The following is a 16454-nucleotide window of genomic DNA, read 5'->3' on the forward strand; positions in this document are numbered from 1 at the left end:
ACACTCACAGAAGAGGCTCCCACCTCAGCTGCACGTTGACTGACATATCTGGTGGCTTATCTATCTCTTGACCAGGTTGTTTGGTCCGTCGCTCCCCGAGAGGCTCATTCGCCCGGCTGGTTGGTCGGCCGGTCGGTAGTTCATTCGTTCGTCTGTTCATTCTTTCATATTCCCGCTTTTGCCGTTTAGCGTTTAAGATGACTCTCTTGGGTGCCATTCCGATACCGGCTCATCTTGAGAGGCTTCTTGCGGGCTTAACTCAAGTCCATGATTTTCTGAGTTGTCTCGTAACTCACGCAGGATACGAATCACGCACTCCGGTCGCCGGTGGCTGACAAACCACTTATCGCGCGTTCAGGCACGCTACGGCCATCATGAGCTGAGTTTGTTTGAAGAAGTCAAATAAAATCGACGGTGAGCGGACGACCGTCGCGACCCATGCCCTGGAATCATCTCGTTAGCCTTCGACACAATGAACTCAGTTGCCGTCGATTAGGATGTCGGCTTCGTCGATAACGGCGACGATCGGAAAAACGATAATTAAATCCACCGACAAATAATGGCGGTCCGACGACGTGTGCGTGTGTGCCTATCTCCGGTAGCGGGTTCTTTATCGCGTGCGAAAACCGCGGCGTTTTCCGAACTATCTCCTAATTGACCATCGGCATTTACCGCATTCGACGAATCCCCCGATTTCCCCCTGTAAATTCGGGATATCGGCGCAAGGCGCATGAAAATCAGGCGGCCGAAGGCTATAGCCTGCTCATGATGGTATCCAAAGGTGCTCCATGTACGCAGAACCGGGAACGTATGCACCGAATCTGGACGCTCATGACTTGGGCGACACGGGGTTCGCGAGCTGGTTCCTCGACAGCATCTCGGTACGACATTGATTCCCCTCAGAGGATTACGGATCAGATTTGCAACGAACAGCAGCCGCTTTCCTTCCAACAATCACCTTTCCAGCTCTTCCGCGCAGCAGGGTATATCCTCCTTTGTACTGCTCCGCGCATTACCGATTCAACGGTTCGAATGAGAGGAATCGCGATAAGAAAGCAAACCTTTGAATGGACTTCAACGGAGGAATCTCCGGGCGGGAACGTCTGGGATCCCCGCGGACTGGAATCAAGCCTGCGATAAGCAAGTGATTCGAATTGAATTGAGTCCAGCTTGGGAATAAAGATTCAGCGGTTTTGGAACGGTCCGGAATAAATAGGGTCTGGATTGCGGCACACAAAAGTTCCAGCCATGGTCAACAGGATCGGGAAATATAACCAGAGAACTTCCATACAGGAAGAAAACAGTCGAAGTACATACATATTTCTAAATCTCCGTCGTGGGGCCATCTTTTTTGAAGTTTAGTGTTATGCGCTTGCGTTTCCTGAATTGGACAGAAGTCATAGCAGCGACATTCATCATTCTTATCTCTTTCGATTTCCACTGTTTTCCTGTTGGGCAGACCCCAAAACAGACGAGAAGCGCGCAACGGGACTTGACATGACCGGACTCATTTCACTCGTCGAGGCTATTCTGTGAGATAAAAGTGAAGTTTCCCACCCTCCTCGGTCTGTTTAGGCAGTGACGGCGAGCGTCTTTGCCGTGGCCAGTAATGTCGTTTTCTCGTAAATTTCCTCGGTGCGCGGAGCTTCCCGTCAACGGAAGACGAGAAACTCACGGCATAAATCCCGCTTGACTCGCCCTGGTCGTGAGGTGATAAATCAGAAGCGAAGTGTTAGTAGATCCATTAACCCCTCGGTCAGAAAATCTCCTCATCCGAACGGAGACGTTTCCTTGATGAAGTCATCAGATACTCTGATTGCGCAGCGAGCGACCACCTGTCCGGGGAATACTAACTCTAACACACACGAATCCCATTAACTTTGAGATCGAGTGGATCTTTAGGTTAGCCGTCGCGACGCCATTTCACGTCGGTGATGGACGATGCCTCGCTGCTCCGCCTGAATATAATAATCTTCTAATCTCCTTCGGAAGCCAATGGGTGGGGTGAGCGACAGAAATTCTCGCGGCGCGTGACGGATCGACGAAGACTCGGCCTTGCGTGCTTTTTATTAGTCGCCACACGGGCCAATCGATTGAGTGACAACCCGGAATCGCTACGTTCACATGACCTACTCCACCTCTTAGGAGACGTCACCGTTTTTGAATGCAGTTGTCCATCGCTGTGGATGACAGGTTGCCGACCGACCGACTACATCGATCTTCGGAAACAACAATCGAAAGTCCTCCAGCCGCCAGTTTCTCCCTCCGAAGCGCTGTGCTGGAAGACCACAATTGTCGGAAACCGCGCTCCATTGATAGCTTTCAGGAAGTTATAGACTCGAGATTAAGCCTGAGCATTTCTGTTTCAGCAAAAATCACTTTCGAGAAACTGACAAACTTGGACTATGTCGGAACACCTTACTACTCGATCAGAAACCTGTCCCTCTACGAATGCCAGGGATGGTGTCGCGACGAAGTTGATTGCGTGGCTGCGGCTTTCTCGTTCGTGGTCAATCCATTAGCACCGATCCAGGAAACTACGTGCGTTCTTCACAACGATACTCAAGCAAGGAAGCCATCGGCGAACCCTCAGAAAGCGATCAATATGTATTACCTCGTCAAAACCAACGTCCGAACAGGTAAATTCAATGCGAGAGACCGGTTCTCCTCCGCGAACGTGTCCAATAGCTATCAGAGTCCAAGCTCTCCACATCTTTGGACTGGCTGGGTCAAGGTTAGAGATTCAAAGCAAGTTCGCCCATTATCAGAACAATTCGAACTTCCAGAAAAAGTCTGCAATCGTCTCTGGGCGTTCGAGCGATTCCCGAATAAAATGCTGAGAGGCTACGACAATGTCGCCATCTTTTCATCGAACCGGGAAAACTGCATGGCTGCGTGCTTGAATGAGCGGAGGTTCGTTTGTCGAGCAGCCGAATTCAACTCGATCACGTTCCAATGCCATATGAGCGAAACGGACCGACGGACAACGCCCGTCGATGATTTCATCGATGCTCCAGGAGTGGATTATTTCGAAAACGCTTGTCTCGATGGTAAGTCAGCATTTCCCCCGAACAGAATCCGTTCATAGGGAAAGTGATCCGGGAAAGTTCTCGTCGCCAGAATCAGAATTAACTTCGGGGAACTCACACCAAGCAATGAATTTCTTCGATCCTGCAGTCGATCAGGTCTGTTCCGGCGTCAGGATGTACGACATCGCGAAACTCGGTCCCGCGCAAGACGTCATTACGCACTACGTCGATTTGAACTACTACCCCGATAAGGAGCTCCTGGTTTCTTCGAAGTCCGAATGTCTCCGTGCATGCACCATGGATCGAGATTTCCTCTGCCGCTCGGTGCTCTTCAAGCCCACGGAATCACTGGGCCAGAACAGCTGCTCGCTCTATCACGTCGACCACGTCATGTTCCCGGACGGAGCTCAAATCTTCAAGTCGATGAGTTCCCAGCTGCCCCTCCTGGATACCGGGGAAACAGTTGGATTCTACATGGAAGCCAACTGCGCGAACCAAAGTGAGTGATTAAGATCCGCCATGCAGAAATCTCGCGAAGCTCCTATTCCGGAACAGCAGGTTAACTCCTGACTTTTTGACCAGGTGACACTTTGTCGAAACTGTCATCCGTGACCAAGAGACCAACTACAACCACATCGAAAGTCGAGCAAAGATCTACGACCAGACAGCCCTCCTTGACCAAAGAAGGTTACGACGACGGCGCGTGCGACTCCTACGGAGTTTGTTACGATGGTAAGCCCGAGCTCGCTCCCGAAGAAGTGCGCTGGGAGCGACGAAGTCCTATGTTTGAGATCAGAGATCTAAGAGCTTGTCGATTACAGTTTCGATCCAGTGTACTGACCAGAAGATCGTCGTCGACGTCAAAACCAGTCGACCCTTCCACGGTAGAATTTATGCTATGGGGCGATCGGAGACCTGCAATACGGCAGTCAAAAACGGACAGAACTTCAAGCTTGATCTACCGCTGACGGGTCAGGAGTGCAACACACAGTCGCTGGGTGGCGTCTACACAAACACGGTCGTTCTGCAACATCACAATGTTGTTCTCACGAAGGCCGATAAAGTTTACAACGTTCGGTGTACCTACGAGACCTCGTCGAAGAATATCTCTTTCGGAATGATGCCTGTTTCCGATATCGATATGAGAGACCCAGACAACGGACTAGCCCAACAGATTACCGCTTCGCCTGAAGCGCCAGTTCCTCGCATTATGATTTTCGGAGTTGATGGTAAAGAAGCGACGACAGTCAGGATAGGAGACAAGCTTACATTCAAGATCGAGATTCCTGGAAACAGTGAGTGTTTTTTCGCCATACGACGAGGCATGGAATGACTTCCCTGACGTTTCCGATATTTCCATGCGGCGCGGCGGAGCAAGCGCTCATGTCGAATACTCTGTTCTGCAGCTCCGTACGGAATCTTCGCTCGCAGCTGCGTGGCCATGGCCAAGGACGCAAGGAGCACATTCGAGATCATCGATGATAGAGGATGCCCTGTGGATCCTGCTATATTCCCACGCTTCCGTCAGGTAGACTCCGCCTTGGAGTCTAACTATGAAGCTTTCAGGTTCACAGGTGAGGGAATTAGACAATCTCTGCCTCGCCAGAACCGACGTTTAGACATGGCATCCTGGGGAAGGAAATTGACCACGATATTTGTTTCCACTCAGAATCCTATGGCGTTATTTTCCAATGCAACGTGAAGTACTGTATCGGAAAATGTGAGCCGGTCGATTGCGGCGCCGGTAAACCTTCATGGGGACGCCGAAGAAGATCGATCGAGGATAAAGAAGAAATGACTCTGAGCCAAGAGATCGTCGTTCTGGACCTTCAGGACGATCCACCCCCCTCCCCGAGTTCCCAGACTCAACACCGAGAGAAAGGTAGGTTTTCCCTTGTTGGTCCCTCGACCTCGAAGGATCTCAGCGTGAAAGTTTGGACAATGTTTCCCCGTCAAGTTGTTTCATCTCGCTGACTACGCGACAATGAGAAGGTGTTGCCGTTTTTCCCCAATCCCTGCCGGTTTTCTCGCCGCCCCCGGCTTTGTGGTGTAGAAAACGGTCTACTGAACGGAACGTGAAGCCTAAAAATGTTGCAGATCTTCACCTTCGTTTCTGAGAATCTGCTGTCGTCACGCTCTGAACGTGATTTTCGCCGACCGTCTCATGGTCCAGGCTTCGAAACAAAATGACGGGCCGTTCGAAATTAAATCAAATCCCCGGCCTTCCGCGGACACTGAATGGTCGTTGCCTTGATTCGATCGAACGCTGCGATTGAGAAACTCTGCCTTTCTTTACAGTGCTCATCGAGAGCCGAGTCCTCGAGGAGGGGCAATGCGCCTCACGCACGTCTCTCTACGTGCTGGCAATCACGACCTCGGCGATGCTCGTCAGCTACGTTGCAACGGTCGCCTACTTCCTCAGTCAGAGACGGCTGAACTCGAAGCATTATTCCTAGAATCACAAACTATCGCACTGTACATATCACCTATTTATTTAACTTATTTATTTGACGCAGATGGAAAAAAACTCTATTTATATTCCCAAATGTGTGTATGAATAAAGCCCTGTGAATTCCCTTCATCATCGTTTCTTGACGTCTCCGGGGTTATTTGCACGATCCGAGATTCTTTATCGTTTCTGAAACTTTTCAATTCAGAGCCGAGTTTGACCCATAAACCTCCAAGATCGTTCTTGAGAAGTCCAATCGTGGGCTGATGAGCTCTTGGATTCTATCCGCGATCCAGCAAACGCAGATCTGCAAGGAGAAACGCTGCTGGCAAATGTACGCACAATCGGATCTCATCCGAACGCTTCCCTCATTTAGTCCACATGGTGTTTTCTGACTTACTAGGAAGGACTTCAAGAACCGCAGCCAAAACGTCTCTGTGTCCGAGATCTTCTCGCAGCCCCGATCCGAATAATGTTCGGGAAGAACCAGAGCTCCTATTCAATGAACGAACGAAATCAGTTTATTCCGGGTAAGATTTGACTGATTGTCAGAGGACTCCGCTCCAGATCGAATACCATCCCCTTCCAGAAAACTCTCCAGAGAAGCTGTCATTTCCCGCACAACTCCGCATTTTCTAATCTCTATCGAGAAACGCCGCGTTCCAGCCCGCGAGTCTCAACGCTCGCAAGCTGATGAGATAACCCTGTTGGTTGAGGAAGCACTTCAAATCTCTGCGGGATAGGCTCAGAGATGCAGGCTCGGGGAAACGCAAGAGCCCGACATTGGGAGCTCACACAAAATCGCTAATCCTATGGGCGACCGGAGGCTAGGTTTCTATCACAGTTTCTATACGCCATCGCCAGTTGACACATTGTTACCTCTCTGAAGTTATATCATCTTCAATGGGCTTTTCGTCCGACCTGCTCCCTCCCTCCATCAGCGTCTACCATGCCGCTAGCAATAGAGCTGTAGAGCTCGATCGGGCGATCCAAGAGTCCCCTTACGTGTGCTGTTCTACTATCGCAGGTCGAGTCGCAACTCTCACTCGCACTCCCACAAAGGCTGTGAAGAGCTACTACATCCTAGTGGCGGCCGCCACCGGATCCATCTTCGAGTCCCGAAGACGACTTGCGACCCGCCCGCGCGGAGCTAGACGTGCAAATAACTTCACGATTTCTCGGAGAGGCTTCGAACTTATCTTCCGTCTCAGGGGCGTGTTCGGTAGCTCTCATCTCCGTGAGAGCCCCGAGTGCCGAGCGCCATCTCAGCGCCGAATACTAGTATCGCCCATCATGCCTAAGCCTAGAATTGAAGTTTAGAGCTGGAGAGAAGAAACCCAGGGCCGAAACGACCGGTATGTAGTTATAAAACTCTCTCCTATATTTATTTACAGAGACGTATGTACTCCAAGCTTCTCGATTCTTTTCAGAAACATCCAAATTCTTGCTTAATAAATAAGCGTTGCATCCAGAGATGAATCGGCGACAAAATTGAACGTAGATTCTGAGCGATAAGTGCTTTGTCTCGCAAATGGGACGTTGACCTCAGCCATCTGACATAACTCTCGGGTCCAGCAGCCAAATCGATTCGGCGCCACAGAATCCGCGACGAAGGCCTCAGGAATTCCGAAGGACCGATTGAGACTTTCTCAGCTAGGTAATTGCACCCGGCACAAGTAGTCCCGGATGAAGCTCCGCGACAGTGAGCTCCTAGGAAGGCTCCGAATGCAAACTCCAATGAATGGCGGTTGACAGTCCCGAGTTCTAGGTCATAATCTAGATTGAGGTCGACAGGAAACATGTAGTGCCCGGATACCGAGAGTGCGTGTGCAGACACATAAAGCTTTTTATTTACATTCCGAAATTTCTCGGAGGAACGGGCACTTTCTCGGAACGTTGGGAATCGGGTGACTCAATTAAACGGACTTGGCACCGAAGCTCGACTCGAAGTCGCATCGCGCCTCCCGCTCATTGCGCAAACAAGACCATCCTATCACACACTCGCGCAACATGATTCCTCTCTGTCGGGTCATTCTTCAAAATAGTATTATCCGTGGCTCAATCGATCTGAGTCTCAGGGAACTCAGACATCTCTTGCCTCGAGAGCCTGGATCGACTTTTCAGGCATCAAACGCATCTTTCCGAAAATAATAATAAACATTATAGATCATATTCGATAAATAAGAGACGGGACACGCAATAGACCACATCCTGGGCTTTGAAATTCTAGAATCAACGTAAACGTAATAAATTACAGCGAAAACGCGGGAAATAGTGAGGACGACCTCGAGCCGTTGGACACCCGGCCGAGATATTCTGTCGTCATCACCGAAGGATGATGATCCTTCATGTATTGAACTCTTCTCTGTGACAGAGAAAAGATTCCGAGGCACACAGATAAATACCTTAGATTCGGATGAGGATAATTCGTTGAAAGACTTCGAACCAAATTGTCATATGTATGACGTCGTAAGTAAAGCCTCAAGTCCGGGGATTGATACATCTTGTGGAAATCCACAACGACGACGATAATCGAATCAAAGAACGGGAGCTCGTTTGCAAATGATTCTCTCTCATCGGGAATATGTTCCCCCGATCATTGAATGAAATAATTATCCGCCTCTGGTGCGAGACACGATCATCCTGACGGAAGTGGCCCATCAGTAACTCCTGCTGTTTTTAAGCACGACGCGAGAAAGCTTGTGAACGACTCGGCGCGGAGATCTACGACTCCGGAGGAGCAGGATTCGTCGATGACGGGTCCGAAGACGATGCTTCGGAAAGCGAACCGTTGACACCTGTCGGGGGTTCCGAAGAGCTTAGCATCAGCAGGTGGAACACGAAACGGTACTTGGATGTACAGCGGAAGTCTTGCGCGACTCCCAAGGAAATTTTGTTCGTTCCTCCCAGGGAGGAGGCACCCAAGAAGGAAGCGCTCCAAGAGAAAGATTCTCACCTTGACTCGTCCTAAGAACAGACGGAGAAGTCGCGGGGCCGGACTTCTTGGTTAACAAACTGTTGAAAAAATTGTGAAGCACTCCCTCGTTGCCCGACATGCCAGAGATTCCCTTGCCAGGTTCAATCTGGAATACGTAATATGGGCTTGAGCTAAATTCGAGCTTCATCGGAAACATACGAGAAACACCGACACCAGAAAGAGAGGAATTGCAGCTTCTCAGAGACGTGGAGTGAGAGAACCACAGCGATGAATACAGATATAGACTAGGTGATGGTGGATGCCGTTCCCTTTGCCTGCAGATGTCAGGTAGGGAACTATAATCTTCTGACTCGATATTGAGCTGTCCAGCCGAAGCTGCAACAGGCACGGCCACGAAGCAGACATCGTCTACTGCTGCTCCGAAATAGGTGCGCTTTGTGTGCACAAGTGCGAGGAACATAGGAAAGTTTGGTGTGTATACAGGGGTGAGGATAACTCGCTGAGTGAACAAACGTTTGATATTCATCACGACACCGAGTGCATTTACAAACACCGATAATTTTGTGCTGCCATTTTACCTGCGGCAGGTTCTTTAGGGAGAGTGGAAGATCGTCCTACAAAGCGGTTCATGTGGTTAACTCAATGGAATAAACTAAAGCCACGTATAGAATCGGATAAGTCGTCATACGGCGTGGTTTCTCCTAACTCAACACAGTTCCGAGAAAGAACCAAAAACAAAAAATAATGAGGACAGGTCGTTCAATTCTTCAAATAGATGCTGAATGCCGAGTCGATGGGATGCGAGTCATCGCAGCACATTGGGTCGCCTAACGCGACTCGCGTTAAAGATTCGACAGGGGAGGATAAGCCTCCGCTCAGGCGATTCCTCACGCATCGCGAGTGGACTTAAGCCAGAGATAAAGGAGTTTTCGCCACCTTTACGCTTGATCAAGTCATCGAGAAATCCTAGGCAGAGCAAGGAATACTCTGCTTCAAGAGAGGAAAGACCTCGGCGAGATTCTCGATCGACGAGGTATTCCTCCGCAGGGAGACCCTTGTACGGACCTTTTTTCCAGAAGTCGCTATTCCGGGACCAGTCGAGGACCGTCGCTCAGTTTTCAGCGGTGTCTGTAAATTAGGAAAAGCTCAAGCACTCGGCTGATGGGAGCTTATGCAGGCAGTGCGGATCGTGAATATCAGCCAGAATATTCGACCGACTCCCGACATGCAACTCGAGGTCCAGCAGAACATTCAGCGTCGCTCGAGCCGCATATTATACTCTATATGTGGGAGCTCCCTCCGCTTCGTCAGTTCTAAGTGAGCTTGGATCAGACGCCGCTTGCGAACCGCAGCTTGACCATTCCTTATCTGAGCAGGAGAAAGCAACAAAAGAGATCGTCTTCCCCTTACCGTTTTGGTTCCTGTATTATTCGACGAGATTTGTTGCAGAGCGACATTGAGCTTGTCCAAAAACCGTTGGTCATCTTCGGCCTGTACTTCGGGTTCTCTTGATATGGGCTGGAGGGCAGAAAAAACCGGTTGAGGCTCTGCAGCGTCTGCTGACAGGATTCTATCTGAACCCTCTCTGAGAGTTCTCGGGTGGAATCGATGCGAATCGTGAGCTCACCTTCCGAATGAGAGGCTTCATAATCACTTCCGAGAAGCTATCGTCAGGATTTGCAGATTTGATATTTTCATACAAAATTGCGATTTTGTTCTCGCTGTCCCATCCCGACGGACTGGAAAGGAACGGAAGGTTCTGTGACTCTGAAAGACATCATAAGCGACGGCGGGTACATCACTTGGGTTTCGACTCTGATCGGCAAGGTGTCCACGAGGATCATAATACGGTGCCGCGAGTTTCCGTCAATGATGTACATCCTGACATTTGTCGATTGTGAACGAGAACTTCTGCCTATCTTAAATCGATGGGACTCACATGAAGACGCTTTCCTTTTCAACAACGAGACCCGGTGTAACAAATTTGTGTGGGACTCCGTACACTCTATGTGAGATGTATTTGAACAAAAGGTCACAATTGTTTGCTTCTTTCGCCGACGTGTACACTAAAGCAGCCCCGTACCGCAGACAGAACCGTCGAACCCATTGCTGGATGAAGTCGAAATGCTCGTCACGGTACTCGTGCTCCTTCTCCAGAGAAGGCATTGTGTCCGTCTGCGGGGAATGAGGGAGTATTTAGAAGTTTCCGAGGGTCGGGAATAAATCTTATCACGCAAGAAAATCATCTAGACCAAAGCTCTTCAAGCTTCCAGACAGACCCACCTTCGTGATAACGACGACCATATCAAGCCCGAGATTATGAGATAATGTCTCTTCTCCCAGGGGAAGAAATTCCTTGTCGTCCTTCTCGTGTAGTGATTCGCTTAATAATGTCTGTGCAGTTGACGAACGTCTCATGGGACTGCTATCGCCTGCCACATCGTCCCCGGGGTCCGTATATTCCTGAGAACGAGTCTCCCAATGAGCTCCGAGCGCGACATTCTATCGCACAACTCATTTCAGCTCAATTCTGAGGATTCATCCTAGAAGCTGGATGCTTCCGCATCCCGCAATTCAAAGTGGAGCCGAGACTAACCTGGAATCTCCGTAGAATTCTTTTTTTACACTTGCCCACGTACTCCGGACTGAGTTTTAATCGAGAAATGTGCTCTTCTAAGATGTTGGCCCACGATTCTAGTGATGACGCGATACTCCAAGGCGTTGCCATCGAAGCCGTGAGAACCACCATTGAGTCTTCCATCAGGGGATTCACTTCGTTCAAGGCGAAGCGTAGTAGATTACGATGCCAAGGGTCTCCGTCCAGAACCTAGTCTCGCGAAATGAGCCATCGTCAATTTCTCGGGGATCGGAATAATTATTGTCCGAGTGAGAGAGATGCCTCATGGATATTCGGAAACTCACCCATACGCCCAATCTCGTTGTATCCTCGGTGTAATCGTCTTTGATGAGGAGATGATGGTATTCCAGACCGGACCCCCGTTTCGGATCCTCGACACCTGCGAGTTTCCCCATAAGCGTCGTTTTCCCGACCTCATTATCACCTGTAACCATGGGAGAATAGGCTTCATGACTCCGACAAGAGGAGGGATGAGAAGGAGTAATTGATCGTCTCGCAGCTTAACGAAGACCATCATCCCAGTTCCGGACTGCCAAGCACGTCGGGAGGATCATCCCCAAAGAGGCAAATTGAGGTTTCTCGGTTTGAACGCCCCTCGGAACGAATCGTGAACCTACTCACCCAAAACGAGGAGGACTTTTTGGGAAGGGAGCTTATTTGGTTGACTGCTCTGGACCTGTTTCAAAATCGAGGACCTGAAATATTCGCAAGTTCGGTCAAGCTTCATATCGAGACATGAGAATTCCTTGAACGAATTTCGGAAGAGGGGGAATCAACCGTCAAGACCCCCGGAAATTTCCCCAACGCATGAAAATGAATCGCGAACAGAAGACAGACTGAACGATCCCGTGGAGGAGCAACTCCTGTATGACATACCATTCGGTCGTGGAGCTGCAAAAATCAAAATTTGACTCTCGAATGTCTCTCTTTCACGATGGATTCCCCATAACTTCGGCGCAAAATCAGAACGATGGTGCCATTGATGGCTTTGTCAATATGAGTTTCGGCTTGTCGAGATCACGAGAGTACTAGCATTTTACTGATTTGAGAAATCCTCCCTTCGGCTCTTGAAAGGTTCCTCTGAGCTGCGTATTCGAGGGGCAATCCGATGTGCTCCACTCTTCATCAAGGAGCGCGTCTGAACAGCTCGCTCCGACCCCCGACTGCGCAGGTTTCAGATACCGCTCATACCCCGTTAGAGCCCGTAGGTTCGCCGCCGCCGCCGGCTTGGAATGCTCATAATGAAGAGATCCTGAGAGCGAATCCAACCGTCTTTCCCAACTCAGGAGCTTATGCTATTTCAATCGTTCATCTTAGTTCCGGTGTTGACAGTGACTAATCGGTCTCGGATGAGGATTGCATATTCTGATCGTGTCGGATAGCCTGCTTTCCATCTATTCGGAACTGAGAATTTCGGAGCCGAATCGCCGAGTCCTTCGCCGATTGATCGTCAGACTCGGCCGAAACTTTCAGCTCGATAAAATCCAGAGTCCTATTTGTACCTCTCGACTGCACCTGTGGGAAAGTTGAACCTCTACATGGAGTGGAGCCGGAGAAAAGTTCCCGCGGCTGGCCCTTTCACGGGACGACCCGAGGAATCACGCGGAGGTCCTGTCAAGCTCCTTGCGTGTTTGAGGGAGCGTTCACGTAGCATTTAGAGCAGGCGTACGGGAACTTCACTTGCTCACGTCACAGCAACGCCCCAAAACTTCGAATATTGGCAAGTCGTTTTCTTGTCTCTCTTTCGAGTTCAGATATCGGATGCGGGACTCACCAGATATTCTGAGACTCTTCACTTTCATGAGTTTTGTCGTCCATTGTGGTGTCCCTGCTGGAATGTGTGGAAACTAAAGATGAAGCCATACTTCGAAAGTCTCCAGCACGGGACGCTGATTGTTGCTCATGAAGTGCGACTGTGCACGGCCCGAATCGGAGAGGCGAGGGCGCCAAAATTCGAAAGGCGAACCACGCAGTAGTCGGTCGCCTCTTGTATCCTCAACGATTTCAGGCATCGGGATGGAGAGCCGACTACAGAAAATATGAGGAAGTATTAGGAAGTACTTCGACAAAAATCTTCTCAGTAAGAGATCGGACATTTCAGATTTGATATAGCCGATTTTTGATCGGGAGGCAGAAAACGTCTGTCTCACAGATTCATTAGTAGAACCGTCCGTTCGTCGAGTTGTCAGCGGGTTCACACATTCTCCTGCTAACCTTTGTTTCCCTTCAAGAAATCCCTCGTCAGAGAGGGGGCAAGGCACCATCCTTGCTGCCAGCAAAATGTTCCTCTCGGAATTTCCTTGGGGCAGCTTGCTCCTCCTGAGGCCTTGACGCTCTTGAGTGCGTTCGCTCTCTGGATCCGTGCTCGAGAGCAATGAGGAAAAACAATACTCGGGCGACGGGGAAGATATAGATTCATTAGATGGATGTGGCTCCTGGAGCAATGAATCTGTGCAGTCAGTTTCACGACGTGGCGTGATTGATTGTGGGCGGCAACGGCGATTGGCGGCGGAAATTTCGGTGTTTCACGCCAAATATGAAGATTATTCCTCAGGAAGTCAGGGCCACTCTGGACATGGCGAGGCTCCGAGACAACGCAGAGGAAGGAGATTCAGTGGGAAGGCCCCTGGACTTGATGAGAAAATTGATCTCGATGTTTTTTTACGCTCCAGACGCAGGCTCGACGCTCGATCTCTTGCGAGGAAAATGTAGTGGAACAAGACGCCCCTTGCCTTGACAATGCTGCGAAAGCTCACCTTCTCATTGAAAGATTTGACGAGACGGCGAAGTCAGATAGCAACAGATCCCCGTCCTTGGCATGCTTCTTTCGAAACGAAATATCACGCAGAGGATCTACTCGAAACGTTGCAGACCTCTATGGAGGCACTTCTTGGGCCCCGTATCGAGGATATTGGAGACCTGACCGCCGATGGTACAGCTATGCAAATGCTTATCGTGATCATCCGTGTGCACGGTGCTTCCCATCGGAATGATTATCTCAACAAATACCAAAAACCAGCTGACGTCTCTTGTCTCTGATAGCCGCATGTATACGTACTCTGGATCAAGCAGTCAGCAACTCGGTATCCGCGAGACCTTCCTTCCTATTACTGTGTCTCCACTATTGTAGCGCAATCGCGATGCTCCTCGTCGTTCGGGATCTGCTGAAAGGAGTTCCCATCCCCGTCTATGTGAGAAGGCTTCTAGGGAGAAGACTCGGCGTCCATAAGTTTCGACCTGGAAGACAGTACGACTGACGACGATGAGACATGCTGGAGGAAGCGATATGCCGGCTGCGTCAGCCGAGGATGAAGCTAACAGCGATTAAAGATGAGAAGGCGAATCACCTGTCTACAGAATAAGGAAAATTCGCTGAGGATTCAGGGAAACGAAGAATTGGCGAGAAACTGCGCTTGCGAATTCTGCCTGACAACCCCGTACGTTGGAATAGCACCCTGGTCAAGCCCCAAAGTTTCTTGGCAGTGGAATGCGTTTTGAGGGAGATTAACCGTGCGACTCGAGAGATATTCTTATCACCAGCGGGTGAGCCACGGCCTGTGGAGTCGGTGTCGCCATGCCGGACTTCTTAAGGGAAGGGATATGCCTGCTCGACGCTTACTCGACACCAGCCGGCCGCATGCGCCGCTCTTCGTACATCTTGAAGATCGGGAAGACGAAGGCATAAGAGATGTACGGAGGCTTCATGAGACACATCGTGGCTGTGGCCATGTAATATTGGGTTACAAAAGACAAACGATGAGACTGATGCTCATCTTGATAGTACCATCCTGTCAGGAGTACCTCTGCCTGAGACGGTTCTCCAGTTCCCTTGTAGCCGTCATCAGGGCCTCGGACCGACGCGACGCCGAGGCGGCCTCAGCGGGTAAACAGGGGCCTGAGACCTCGTCGGTTTGCATAGGATGCGTGCAGTCAGTAGAGGGGAACTTCAACTCGGGTGTCGCAGGAGGGAAAGGTGGGAATGAGGGCGGCTACGACACCGCGACGTTGACCAAGTTGTTTGTGGCCTAGTTCGAAAAACTAAGAAAAAAACTCCGAGGAAAGATCCAATGACCTGCGGTCGATCACGAGCATAAACTCCAATGTTGCCTAGATCGCGAGAGGAGTTGTCTCCGCAAACAACAACTCGGCCGGCTCCTGCCTTCCGGTATGACTCCGAGAATCTGGAGGTAGAGCCCAGAGTTATATCCTGGAGAGACATATCCTGTTGATATCTATTACGAGAAATTGTGGTGTTGGAAGAGCGATAACCCTGAAAACGGAAGAGCTCCATCGGGCACCGAGGGAACGACACAGCTCCATATCTGACCCCCTGAGAAATTCAAGTATGGACCATTGTAGGACACGCTCAAAGCCAAGACTGCAGTGCGGATGATACCGAGCATTCGAGACTCAAGACCCTTCGAGCGGCGATACGCGGATCAGTCACGCGGCTGGACGTCTCGAGATCGATTCGCCGCTCGGATGACGTCGGCGTCGCTCGATCACGGCAGGTTGGAGCTGATTGGATTCAGGAAGAAGGATCTCTGGCCGTTCCCGCAGAGCAGTCTTTGGGGCAAAATTTCTGGGATGGGAGGCAAGCATGAACTCATGGATGCCCGCACACGAGATGAGCCGAATAATCGCACTTCTGAAGGATCACCGAAATAGATGAACTGATTTCAAGTTCTTCAATGCGACGAACTTTTCCTGTCAAAGGAAGACCCCACGTGGAGGGAATACGTGACGAGAACTGATGATCGAGGCCGGCGAAGCTGCGCTCGATAGAAGAAATGATCATGAATGTCAATTCTTCCTTAACAAAGCCGCAAGTTCCTCATAGATGGTCATCTCCAAGCGGGAGTTGAACAAGCAGCAATTGGAGCTCAATCCATGAATGACTGGTCAATGAAGACATGTGCTGATTGAATCGAGCATGGGAAAAATTGTTGCCGATATTGATCCTGGTTCGCGGTTCCGTGGGGTCGTAAGCAGCCAGCGGTCCGTCGGAGTTAAGCTACACGCATAGCAAGTCGCGCCGATAAATCCAATAGTCGGGACGGCGCGGCGGGGCCCTCGTGAATGGGGTCTCGCAGGCGACGGGTCGAGCCCGATCGCTCAAAAAGGGATGAATCGACAGAATCCGTACCCTAATCGAGACTCCGTAGATAAGCTCGGCTACCTACCCATCATCCAAGTAAGTGATTGATTGGATGGAAGAATGTGGCGACAAACAGGGGATTAATTTCGCGGCAGGTAGAATGTGATCTTACTCATTCGTCACGGATCCTCCAGCTCTCGAAGAATCCACGGTCCGTTCGATGACTGAATTATACGAAGATTCTGACCCCAACACGCGTCCTAAATCCCGACACGAGAGCTCACTCAGGAAACTCCCAAGTC

General features: G+C 50.2%; 2 protein-coding genes across 2 annotated transcripts; one reads left to right on the forward strand and one right to left on the reverse strand.

Annotated features, from left to right (window-relative positions):
- Positions 1-2350: 2350 nt before the first annotated feature.
- tyn (trynity) lies at positions 2351-5485 on the forward strand. The gene is made up of 8 exons (XM_029113215.1): positions 2351-2639; positions 2787-3050; positions 3178-3528; positions 3612-3761; positions 3851-4324; positions 4436-4603; positions 4699-4911; positions 5328-5485. Exons 1-8 carry the CDS (start codon positions 2606-2608, stop codon positions 5483-5485), a joined length of 1812 nt encoding a protein of 603 aa, XP_028969048.1. The 5' UTR covers positions 2351-2605.
- Positions 5486-7125: 1640 nt separating this feature from the next.
- Positions 7126-12935, reverse strand: Dlic (dynein light intermediate chain). Its single transcript, XM_003739135.2, has 13 exons — positions 12829-12935; positions 11931-11945; positions 11676-11749; positions 11339-11478; positions 11013-11243; positions 10700-10879; positions 10356-10591; positions 10044-10155; positions 9827-9934; positions 9482-9544; positions 8995-9030; positions 8435-8561; positions 7126-8276 (listed from the first exon to the last, which is right to left on the reverse strand). Exons 1-13 carry the CDS (start codon positions 12915-12917, stop codon positions 8203-8205), a joined length of 1485 nt encoding a protein of 494 aa, XP_003739183.1. The 5' UTR covers positions 12918-12935; the 3' UTR covers positions 7126-8202.
- Between the last annotated feature and the right edge of the window lie 3519 nt (positions 12936-16454).

The sequence above is a fragment of the Galendromus occidentalis genome, unplaced genomic scaffold (assembly GCF_000255335.2).
Source record: "Galendromus occidentalis unplaced genomic scaffold, Mocc_1.1 scf7180000076421, whole genome shotgun sequence".
Taxonomy (NCBI): domain Eukaryota; kingdom Metazoa; phylum Arthropoda; class Arachnida; order Mesostigmata; family Phytoseiidae; genus Galendromus; species Galendromus occidentalis.